An 11,831-nucleotide genomic window follows, 5' to 3' on the forward strand; every position below is an offset into this window, starting at 1 on the left:
GTGATGGGGAACCGGGGGATGGAGGAGCTCATTCCTCTGGTCAACAGACTCCAGGATTCCTTATCGTCCATCGGTCAGAACGCGACTCGTCGTTGGAGGACAAAGTTCAGGAAAGAGCTCAGTGCTGGAGAACTTTGTGGATAAGTGAGTGCACCTGTCTGTCTGTCCGTCCGTCCGTCTGTCTGTCTGTCTGTCTGTCTGTCTGTCTGTCCATCTGTCTGTCTGTCTGTCTGTCTGTCTCTCTGTCTGTCTGTCTGTCTGTCTGTCTGTCTGTCTGTCTAACTGTCTGTCTGTCCGTCCGTCCGTCCGTCCGTCCGTCCGTCCGTCCGTCCGTCCGTCCGTCCGTCCGTCCGTCCGTCCGTCTAACTGTCTAACTGTCTGTCTAACTGTCTAACTGTCTGTCTGTCTAACTGTCTGTCTGTCTGTCTGTCTGTCTCTCTGTCTCTCTGTCTGTCTGTGTTCACCAGATGGGTCAAAGGCAGAGAACAAATTTAGCTAATTTGCATGTCGTGTGGGACCAATCAATGCATCTTCTTAGTTAGCGTCCGTTTACAGCCGGAGAAGTTCGCGTTCTCCTGGGACATGAATTGTCGCAGACCTGCATCTGGTAGCGCCGTTGGGGGGGAAGCCGAGCAATCATGTGATCTAATTAGCAAATGAAACGCAAACAGCTGAACCACATTTATGAAAATACTTAACGAGAACAAACTCGTACATATTCAAACATGCTAGTCCTGCTCAAGCTCCATGCTCTCTTCTTCTTTAGCAACTTTCTGGCTAATCCCACAGTTGTTGACACAGGATTCAGATAGTAACCCTAACCCGTCTTCTCCGCCTCGACTCGTCCACTCTCGACTCGCGGCTTTGGTTTCCAACACGCCCCTAATCTCCTCCGGGGAAACGGTGTCGACCTCACCAAGTGTTTTACACTGAAAACAGATCATTCATCGAACTATGCAAAACAACAGGCGCTAGTTTCTTGTTGGGGGGAGACGCCTTACTCACGAGGCTGTGATTGGACGAGCCCTTTACCGTGTTGACGTTAACGACTGACGGGACGCTGGTTCTAACTGGTTCTAACTGCTTCACACTGGTTCTAACTGCTTTAAACTGGTTCTAACTGCTTCAAACTGGTTCTAACTGCTTCACACTGGTTCAAACTGGTTTTAATTGAGTGAACAATAACAAGCAGAATTCACAAAGCCACTTGTTTACTTTATGTCCAGAAAACGTATATTTATAAAATGCTCAAATGAAATGTTTAACTTCATTCCGATGAATCATATTTTATATTGATATTTGATGAATGAATTCAGGAGATGTTCAGATGTTGGTCTCACACTTACACCTTTGACCTCCACGTGTTATGATTTATTTATATATTGTCGTCATGTTCAGCATGCTCAGCTCCGTCCAATGATTTTAATGTTGTGTATATATAAGTGTTGAACGCAGCTCAGGCTCACTCACACTCTTGTTGTGGAAATCACTCTATTGTATTAATTCAAATATGTGTGAGGAGATAATACACAGATGTTTTAAATATGTTTGTGTGTGCGTGTTACAGTGTGTGGTGCTGTGTTGTGTATCAGTTTCATATGATCAACATACATGTTGACATGAATAAAATTTGTGTGAATGACGACGAAAAGTGTCAAGGTTTTTTGTGAGATTCACTGAAAACACACGTCACTGTGTGTGTACTCGTACTTGTTTCTCAGTAGGGGCCATTTTATTCATATATGTACAATTGTGTACATTGTATAAAAACCTGAAGGTCCACACCTGTACCTGTCTCTCTCTCACCGGCCTGTCTGTCAGGGGGTCCTCTTGACACTTTTGGGGTTCAGGGGTAAACAGCATTCAGAATCTTACTCATTTCATTACATGGCGACCACATGAGAAAAAATAATTTTTGTTTTTATGTTTAAAGAAGTGCTCACCATTTACTTCAATGAGCTGTAACTGTGTTTACCCATGAAGCTCCAAAAGTGTTAAGAGGACCCAAACACCCCCCCCCCCCTTTATCATAGTGGTGAGGAGATAATGAGTGAATTTTAATTTTTCTGTGAACTATCCCTTTAATTTTCAATGCATTAAAGTTGAAAATATATAAAGGTTTCTCTTTTTCTTTTTACGTGTCCTGTCAATTGTGTTTTGTTAGCTGTTGTGTCTCATAAATCTTTTAAATGTTGGCTAAACTGTAATAAAATGATATGGGAAGTGCCTGGAGAGGATATTGAATAACTCTAAATTCAGTTTAATGTTAATTCATGTTGAAAAAAGATTCTCCTTGTTGACAGCATCCCACAAAATATCCGTTATTCAGAACAAAATAAAATTTTCAAATCAGTTGCACAAACAACCTCAAACCCCTTTTGAATAGATTCCAGACCTTTCAAACTAATGTGTCTTCATCCATGTCCACTGGGACACACCATGGAGCTGCTGACGTCACAGACAGAACCAATCGAACACATGGAGCGTCACAGACATAACCAATCGAGCGACGGAGACACCGTCAGGATCGGACCTGTAGCGACGACGACCCAGTTGAGTTTCAGTTGTAGCTAACAGTTAGCATTATGCTAACCTTTACCAAATACACATCTCCACACATGTACACACGGGAGTTGTGTCACGTGGTGAACTTCTCCTGTCGTCCAGCAGGGTGTCGGTGATGCTGCAGCTGCCCTGGGTGGTGACGGCCCAGGTGGACGTGGTGCTGGTCCTGGTCTCGCTGTGGTCCCTCTGGTCCAGACTCAGTCACCTGAACTACCCCGGCGCTGTGGTGTGAGTGCGCTTGTTTCCTTCACCTGTGCAGCCCAACAGGAACCTGACTGTGTGTCTGTGTGTGTCTGTGTGTGTCTGTGTGTGTTCAGGTTTGATGAGGTGTATTATGGTCAGTTTGTGTCTCTCTACATGAAGAGGGTTTTCTTCATCGATGACAGCGGTCCGCCGCTCGGTCACATGATCCTGGCCCTCGGAGGTCAGTAACCACGACCTCCACTTCTGATGCAGCCCGCACAATACATCGTCTCTGTTGTGACTGTGCACGTCATCATAAATGTGTGTGTGTGTGTGTGTGTGTGTTTTGCAGCGTACCTCGGAGGATTTGATGGAAACTTCGTGTGGAATAGAATTGGAGCAGGTATAAACTTCTGTTTCTGGTTTAAACCAGTTTATCTCCCGTGTAACCTCATTAACATTAGTTCATGTTTTCCTTAAAACTGGGTTTACACAGACATCAACGTCACTGGTAAATCCAAGTGTCAAACCAGTTCAACCAGATTTTTGGTTTCTTTGGTTAAAAATTGTTAAAAACCAGTGTTAAAACGTCTCTTGATTATATTTTTAATCTGTTTAAAGCAGTTCAAACTGGTTAAAACCCGGTTCTTCTTTGATTCAAACTACTTGAATGTAGATGTGCTGTCGTTAAACCAGTTGAGTGTTAAAATCTGGTCAGAGACTGAGGGGGTGTGTGTTTTGTGTGACAGAGTATCCCAGCAGTGTGAGTGTGTGGAGTCTGCGGCTGCTGCCCGCTCTGTGTGGAGCGCTCTGTGTTCCACTGGTTTACCTGCTGACACTGGAGCTGAACTTCTCTCACCTGTCGGCTCTGGGAGCTGCGCTGCTGCTGCTGCTGGGTGAGTCTCCATGACACATCAACTCATCACCTGGCTCTACCAACCAGTCTGTGTGTCAGTGGGAGGCGTTCAGGCTCTCAGTACAGTGTGAGGCGTTCAGGCTCTCAGTACAGTGTGAGGCGTTCAGGCTCCCAATACAGTGTGAGGCGTTCAGCCTCTCAATACAGTGTGAGGCGTTCAGGCGTTCAGGCTCTCAGTACAGTGTGAGGCGTTCAGGCTCTCAATACAGTGTGAGGCGTTCAGGCTCTCAGTACAGTGTGAGGCGTTCAGGCTCTCAATACAGTGTGAGGCGTTCAGCCTCTCAGTACAGTGTGAGGCGTTCAGGCTCTCAGTACAGTGTGAGGCGTTCAGGCTCTCAGTACAGTGTGAGGCGTTCAGGCTCTCAGTACAGTGTGAGGCGTTCAGGCTCTCAATACAGTGTGAGGCGTTCAGACTCTCAATACAGTGTGAGGCGTTCAGGCTCTCAATACAGTGTGAGGCGTTCAGGCTCTCAATACAGTGTGAGGCGTTCAGGCTCTCAATACAGTGTGAGGCGTTCAGGCTCTCAATACAGTGTGAGGCGTTCAGGCTCTCAATACAGTGTGAGGCGTTCAGGCTCTCAGTACAGTGTGAGGCGTTCAGGCTCCCAGTACAGTGTGAGGCGTTCAGGCTCCCAGTACAGTGTGAGGCGTTCAGGCTCTCAATACAGTGTGAGGCGTTCAGGCTCTCAGTACAGTGTGAGGCGTTCAGGCTCTCAATACAGTGTGAGGCGTTCAGGCTCTCAATACAGTGTGAGGCGTTCAGGCTCTCAGTACAGTGTGAGGCGTTCAGGCTCTCAATACAGTGTGAGGCGTTCAGGCTCTCAATACAGTGTGAGGCGTTCAGGCTCTCAGTACAGTGTGAGGCGTTCAGGCTCTCAATACAGTGTGAGGCGTTCAGGCTCTCAATACAGTGTGAGGCGTTCAGGCTCTCAGTACAGTGTGAGGCGTTCAGGCTCTCAATACAGTGTGAGGCGTTCAGGCGTTCAGGCTCTCAGTACAGTGTGAGGCGTTCAGGCTCTCAGTACAGTGTGAGGCGTTCAGGCTCTCAGTACAGTGTGAGGCGTTCAGGCTCTCAATACAGTGTGAGGCGTTCAGGCTCTCAATACAGTGTGAGGCGTTCAGGCTCTCAATACAGTGTGAGGCGTTCAGGCTCTCAGTACAGTGTGAGGCGTTCAGGCTCTCAGTACAGTGTGAGGCGTTCAGGCTCTCAGTACAGTGTGAGGCGTTCAGGCTCTCAGTACAGTGTGAGGCGTTCAGGCTCTCAGTACAGTGTGAGGCGTTCAGGCTCTCAGTACAGTGTGAGGCGTTCAGGTTCTCAGTAAAGTGTGAGGCGTTCAGGCTCTCAGTACAGTGTGAGGCGTTCAGGCTCTCAGTACAGTGTGAGGCGTTCAGGCTCTCAGTACAGTGTGAGGCGTTCAGGCTCTCAGTACAGTGTGAGGCGTTCAGGCTCTCAGTACAGTGTGAGGCGTTCAGGCTCTCAGTAAAGTGTGAGGCGTTCAGGCTCTCAGTAAAGTGTGAGGCGTTCAGGCTCTCAGTACAGTGTGAGGCGTTCAGGCTCTCAGTACAGTGTGAGGCGTTCAGGTTCTCAGTACAGTGTGAGGCGTTCAGGCTCTCAGTACAGTGTGAGGCGTTCAGGCTCTCAATACAGTGTGAGGCGTTCAGGCTCTCAATACAGTGTGAGGCGTTCAGGCTCTCAGTAAAGTGTGAGGCGTTCAGGCTCTCAGTACAGTGTGAGGCGTTCAGGCTCTCAGTACAGTGTGAGGCGTTCAGGCTCTCAATACAGTGTGAGGCGTTCAGGTTCTCAGTAAAGTGTGAGGCGTTCAGGCTCTCAATACAGTGTGAGGCGTTCAGGCTCTCAGTACAGTGTGAGGCGTTCAGGCTCTCAGTACAGTGTGAGGCGTTCAGGCGTTCAGCCTCTCAGTACAGTGTGAGGCGTTCAGGCTCTCAGTACAGTGTGAGGCGTTCAGGCTCTCAGTACAGTGTGAGGCGTTCAGGCTCTCAATACAGTGTGAGGCGTTCAGGTTCTCAGTAAAGTGTGAGGCGTTCAGGCTCTCAATACAGTGTGAGGCGTTCAGGTTCTCAGTACAGTGTGAGGCGTTCAGGCTCTCAGTACAGTGTGAGGCGTTCAGGCTCTCAGTACAGTGTGAGGCGTTCAGGTTCTCAGTACAGTGTGAGGCGTTCAGGCTCTCAGTACAGTGTGAGGCGTTCAGGCGTTCAGGCTGTAACTACAGTGTGACGGAGACCGCCCCGCGGCCCAAGTGAAGGAAAGCCCCCGCACCAGCGACGCTGTAAGGCGCCGCGGACGAGGATCCCCCCCCCCAAAAAAAACAACAACATCAAGGCGTGCCGCACCCTGCCGACTCCTGCCCTTCGCCCCAGCGCCCCACACAATGAATCAGTTTGATGTTTGCTGTTTTTCAGAGAACTCGCTTATTGTCCAATCCCGATTCATGCTGCTGGAGTCTGTTCTCATCTTCTTCCTGTTGTTGGCTTTCTTCTCCTACATGCGTTTCCACAACTCTCCTAGTAGGTAAGATCACCTCTGACCTTCGACCTCTGGATGACCTCAGGCGTGTAGTGACTCATTTGTGATTCTGGGAAATGAAGGATTAACTGCACCGCCCATCTCCTCCTGTGTCCTCCCATCTCATCTTGGCTCCCCGTCTCCTCCCGTCCCCTCTTGTCTCCTGCTGTTTCCTCCCATCTTCTCTTGTCTCCTCCTGTCTCGTCTGGTCACCTCCTGTTTCCTGCTTTTCTCTTCCCATCCCCTCCCGTCTCATCTTGTCTCCTCCCGTCCCCTCTTGTCTTCTCCCATCCCCCCCTGTCTCCTCTTGACACCTCCTCAGGTCCTGGTCCAGGTTCAGTTGGCTTCTCGTCTCTGGAGCTTCCTGCTCTGCAGCTGTCGGGTGAGAATCTGAACTGTGAGACTTGTTTGTGTCAAGGTGAAGTACATGTGTGTGTGATAACATGTGTATGTCTTTCAGGGTGAAGTACATGGGTGTGTTCTCATACTTGCTGCTGCTGGGAGTGGCCTCTCTTCACACCTGGAAGCTGATTGGAGACCGGACTGTCAATCATGTGAGTCCAGGTTGAATGTGTGTGTGACCTTAAAACTCTATTGTCTTCTATGGGACAAGTCTGTGATTATTGACAATACGTGTGTGTGTGTGTGTGTTTGTTTGTGTATGTTTAGATCAGTGTGTGTGTGCAGTGTGTTTGTAGGTTTGTGTGTCTGCTCCTGGTTCCTGTCCTGCTCTACGTGTTTTGGTTCTATGTTCACCTGAGTCTCCTGAACCGCAGTGGACCACATGACCAGCAGATGAGCTCTGCCTTCCAGGCCAGTCTGCAGGTAAACACACACACACACACACACACACACACCCCAGACAGACAGACAGACAGACAGACAGACACACACACCACCGACAGACACACACCACAGACAGACAGACAGACAGACAGACACACAGACACACACACAAACACACACCTCGATGTATTGATTGATGTTTTGATTTTATCTTTAGGGCGGCCTCTCCAGGATCACTCAGGGTCAACCTCTTGAAGTTGCTTATGGCAGTCAGGTCACTTTAAGAAGCTCCGCCTCTCAGCCAATCCCCTGCTGGCTTCATTCACACAAAGCCAACTACCCAATTAGGTGCTGTAAGCTCACACTGGCCAACAGCCAATCAAAGGGAGTCGGGAGCGTTTGATCAGTTTTCACCTGTGTGTTTCTTCAGGTATGAAAATGGGCGGGGCAGCTCCCACCAGCAGCAGGTCACCTGCTATCCCTTCAAAGATGTGAACAACTGGTGGGTAGTCAAAGATCCAAGCAGGTAGGTCACCTGTTCAAATGAGGCATGCTGGGAAATGTAGTCCCTGTCTCATCGGTCTCACCTGTCCTCCTGTCAGACAGGACCTGGTGGTCGGCAGTCCTCCTCGACCTGTCCGCCATGGTGATGTCATCCAGCTGGTTCACGGGATGACCTCACGCTTCCTCAACAGGTACATGGGTCACCTGAGGGTTGTTCTGTTTGACGGACAGTTGTGATGCGTTTGAGGACCGTCCAACATCTGAGAGACTGCTGCTAAACAACCTGCTCCATCGGGGGGAGAGGGGTGTGGTTGTAATCTGTAGTGTTGTGTGACTCAATGCTGATGACGGATCCGAACATGTTTCATGTGTTTCAGTCATGACGTCGCAGCTCCCATGAGTCCTCATGCTCAGGAAGTGTCCGGCTACATCGACTTCAATGCTTCTATGGCCACGCAGAACCTGTGGAGAGTGGTGAGTCCGGTGGTCTACCGATGATCACCGGTGGTCCACCTGAGGTCTGAGTCCGGTGGTCTACCGATGATCACCGGTGGTCCACCTGAGGTCTGAGTCCGGTGGTCTACCGATGATCACCGGTGGTCCACCTGAGGTCTGAGTCAGGTTGTCTTCTGATGATCACCGGTGGTCCACCTGAGGTCTGACCCAGGATACTGTGTGTGTGTCTGTGTGTGTGTGTGTTCAGGATATCTCTAACAGGGAGGCGGAGTCTGAGGTGTGGAAGACAATCCTGTCTGAGGTTCGATTGGTCCACGTCAACACCTCCGCTGTGCTCAAGGTGCGGAGAGGAAGTGACCACACATGACAAATCTTAGTGGAACGACCATAGAAGGACATAATACGTGTGTGTGTGTGTGTGTGTAGATGAGCGGTGTGTCCCTTCCAGACTGGGGCTTCGGTCAGTTGGAGGTCGTAGCAGAGAAACTATTCAAACTTCACGGCGGCAGTTTGGGCTGGACGGTGGAAGAACATCGATACGGAACCAGTACGACTCCGACCTCTGACCTTTTGATTTGTTGTGTTTTATTGACCTCATCTGCACTTTGAGTTAAATCCGTCAGAGACTAACAGGTTGTTTGTGAGTGTAGGTCAGGAACAGAAGGAGAGGGAGGCGGAGCTTCATTCTCCGACTCACATCGATGTCGACAGAAAAATTTCCTTTTGGGCGAAATTTCTGGAGCTACAGGTACAAAGCCTCCGCATCATCACTTCTTTATCACAACTCATCAGCTTTAGCAAGTTTATTCCATAAGAACAATAGCAAACACTGCCATAGGTTTAAAGACAGACACCTGCGAATGATAACAAAGCTTAGTGAATCACGTTAAACACCACAGCTGGGTAATGATGTCACGTTGTGATGTCATGACAGTGGAAGATGCTGACGGTGAAACAGGAAGACTCGGAACACAAATACAGCTCCGGCCCCTTAGAGTGGATCACCATGGAAACCAACATCGCATACTGGCTGCACTCTTCGACCAACGTAACAAACCATTCTACACTTCACTGTCCACTGCAACACATGGTGTGTGAATAAATGTTTATTGTGTACTTCAGGCTCAGATCCATTTGATTGGTAATCCAGTGTCATGGGGCGTGGCTAACCTCAGCCTGCTGGCCTATCAGTTGCTGGCAGCCATCTACGTGCTGAGGAGGAGGCGAGGCTTCAAAGACCTCCCTGAATGTATGCACACACACACACACACACACGTGTCCCTGTGACATGTGTGTATATATCAGCTGTTAGAATGTATCACATCATACAGAATCTTTAAATAATTGCTGCTATGGTCATGTTTGCTTACACTGTTTGTACTATTACTATTCTGAACTGCTCTTAAACCGTATTACTCTGGTGTTATTTTTTTGTCTATTTCTTTATTCTCTTTTCTTCGTCTTTCGGACCCGCCTGATGCTGTGTGTGTGTGTGTGTATGTGTGTGTCTGTGTGTGTGTGTCCGTGTCCCAGCTGTGTGGGATCAGTTTGTGTGTCTGGGGTGTGTGTGTGTCGGTGGCTGGCTGGTGAACTTCGTTCCCTTCCTGCTGATGGAGAAAACGCTCTTCCTGTATCACTACCTGCCCGCCCTCTGCTACCTGTACCTGCTGTGCCCCGCCCTGCTGGAGCACACACACACAAACCTGCTCAGGTACACACACGCAGTGATGATCTTCATTCTTCAGTGTGTTATGATGACGACCACCGGCAGCTTAAATCAGAGACATGAGTCTGTGTTCAGACTCGAGAAGTGATGAGCTCATGTCTGACCCAGCTGCTGTGTCACATGTCACATGTGTTTATAAAGTTTTAACCGTGACCTCTGTCTCTCCGCAGCGATGTGACACACCGCCGGGCGCTCGGTTTATTTGCTTCAACCGTGTTGTTGTCCGTCTTCCTGTCGTATCAAACCTTCTGCCCTCTGACCTACGGCAGCCCGGAGCTCTCAGCCACTCAGCTGCAAGGACTCAAGTGGAGAGACACCTGGGACATCCTGTACCGCCGGCGCTAGAGACAGGTGGACATACAGGTCCCTCTGGGTCTTCTCATGTTGACTTGAGCTGACCCTTTTCATGAGCTGAGGAGAAGCACCTGGTCAGGTGTGTCATATTGGAGGCGGAGCTTCTACCCTCTGAACTCACTGTGAAGCCCTGCCCCCTGATGTTGTCACAGTGATAATTGACATGTGTTGAATAAAAACTTCTGACTTTATTATATGACATTACATCTAATTGAGCTGATGCATTTTATCTAGTGCGACTTACAACAAGTGCATCAACCACGAAGGAACAAACACAGAACAACACAGAACAACAAGAATCAAGAAGGTTTGATTTATTTAAGAAAGCCAAACTACAAAGTTCTATAAGTAAGTGACACGTTCTGTAAAACACCATGAAGGCCTTTGACTGACCTGTCTATGACATCCAGCCGCCCTGGAGATTTGTGTTAACGTAATGAATAGTAAGTATGACTTCATTCAAGGTTTTTGGGTTATCACAATTATTGATTATCATTTTTTTTCAGTGAGGTGTTCTAAGGAAAACATTCATTATGCTGTGAGTTACACAAGTTTGGATAAAAAGCAGAAGAGTCATTTGTTTGAATTGAATTACTTTTACCACTGGATTTTTTCTAATTTGAAGGGTTAGGGTAGATTTCCTTGATTTCGAAATCATGTTATAAAATAGACTTAATGAATTTCTATGACCAACATGAGAAACTATTATAGGATATCAGGCAAAAAGTAATTTCCAAGTTTAGTGTTATGACCATAAATATTGACCAGAAGGAGAATATATATACAGTGGATATAAGAAGTCTACACCTCCTTAAAATTCCAGGTTTTTGGGATGTAAAAAAATGAGACAAAGATAAATCATGTCCGAACTGAAACAAACTGAAATCTTTTAGGGGGAAAAATAAAAAATAAATAACTTACAATAACTTGGTTGCATAAAAATACACACACCTAAACTAATCATTGTTGAAGCACCCTTTGATGTTATTACAGCCCTCAGTCTTTTGGGGTAGGAGTCTATTAGCATGGCACATTTTGACTTGGCAATATTTGCCCACTCTTCTTTGCAAAAGGTTCCAAGTCTGTCAGATTGTGAGGACATCTCCCGTGCACAGCCCTCTGCAGATCAGCCCACAGCTGTTCAAGTGGAACCAGGTCTGTGCTCTGGCTGGGTCATTCCAAAACTTTAACCTTCTTCTGGTGAAGCCATGCTTGTGTGGATTTGGACGTGTGCTTTGGGTCGTCGTGCTGAAAGGTGAAATTCCTCTTCATCTTCAGCATTCTAACAGAAGCCTGACGGTTTTGTGTCTAAACTGACTGGTATTTGGAACAGTTCATAATTCCCTCCACCTTGACTAAGGCCCCGGTTCCAGCTGAAGACCAACAGCCCAGAGCCTGATGCTGCCACCACCCTGCTTCACTGTGGGCACCGGGTTCTTTGGGTGAAGTGCAGTTTTGTTTTTACACAAACATTCCTTTTGGAATTATGGACAAAAAGTTCAACCTTGGTTTCATCAGACGACAACCGTTGTCCCACATGCTTCTGAGAGACTTCATGTATGTTTTTTTTAAAGTTTAGGCGGGCTTGGATATTTTTTCTTGGTAAGACAAGGCTTCCATCTTGCCCCCCCACCCCACAGCCCAAACATATGGAGAATAAGGGAGATGGTTGTCACATGTAATTCACAGCCAGTCCTAGACAGAAATCCCTGCAGCTCCTTTAATGTTGCTGTCGGCCTCTCGGACGCCTCCTGACCAGTTGTCTTCTCGTCTTTTCATCCATCTTGGAGGGACGTCCAGTTCTTGGTCAGGTCACC

The 11,831-nt window shown here is 48.0% G+C and overlaps 1 protein-coding gene across 3 annotated transcripts; it reads left to right on the forward strand.

Moving 5' to 3' along the window:
- Positions 1 to 2,411: 2,411 nt before the first annotated feature.
- On the forward strand, positions 2,412 to 10,205 carry pomt1 (protein-O-mannosyltransferase 1). 3 transcript variants are annotated; one of them, XM_062381766.1, is made up of 20 exons: positions 2,414 to 2,552; positions 2,668 to 2,793; positions 2,883 to 2,989; positions 3,101 to 3,151; positions 3,498 to 3,644; positions 6,086 to 6,194; positions 6,511 to 6,570; positions 6,649 to 6,742; positions 6,858 to 7,013; positions 7,192 to 7,322; positions 7,405 to 7,500; positions 7,577 to 7,669; positions 7,856 to 7,952; positions 8,182 to 8,274; positions 8,361 to 8,481; positions 8,585 to 8,682; positions 8,869 to 8,982; positions 9,057 to 9,183; positions 9,468 to 9,645; positions 9,831 to 10,205. In XM_062381766.1, the coding sequence occupies exons 1-20, from the start codon at positions 2,440 to 2,442 to the stop codon at positions 10,003 to 10,005; spliced, it is 2,286 nt and encodes a 761-aa protein (XP_062237750.1). In that variant the 5' UTR covers positions 2,414 to 2,439; the 3' UTR covers positions 10,006 to 10,205. The 3 variants fall into 3 exon arrangements, with proteins under 3 accessions (XP_062237752.1, XP_062237750.1, XP_062237751.1); XM_062381767.1 differs by having other exon boundaries at positions 2,425 to 2,552; positions 2,671 to 2,793; XM_062381768.1 differs by lacking the exon at positions 9,468 to 9,645 and having other exon boundaries at positions 2,412 to 2,552; positions 9,831 to 9,974.
- The last annotated feature ends 1,626 nt before the right edge of the window (positions 10,206 to 11,831 follow it).

Source organism: Platichthys flesus, chromosome 3 (assembly GCF_949316205.1).
Source record: "Platichthys flesus chromosome 3, fPlaFle2.1, whole genome shotgun sequence".
Classification (NCBI taxonomy): Eukaryota; Metazoa; Chordata; class Actinopteri; order Pleuronectiformes; family Pleuronectidae; genus Platichthys; species Platichthys flesus.

Bases quoted from the DNA above. Each gene is read 5' to 3' on its own strand.
- pomt1 (XM_062381766.1), top strand. From the start codon at position 2,440: ATGGAGCTGCTGACGTCACAGACAGAACCAATCGAACACATGGAGCGT. The intron at 2,553-2,667 runs GTTGAGTTTCAG...CCTGTCGTCCAG, and splicing joins CCTGTAGCGACGACGACCCA to CAGGGTGTCGGTGATGCTGC. The intron at 3,645-6,085 runs GTGAGTCTCCAT...GCTGTTTTTCAG, and splicing joins TGCGCTGCTGCTGCTGCTGG to AGAACTCGCTTATTGTCCAA.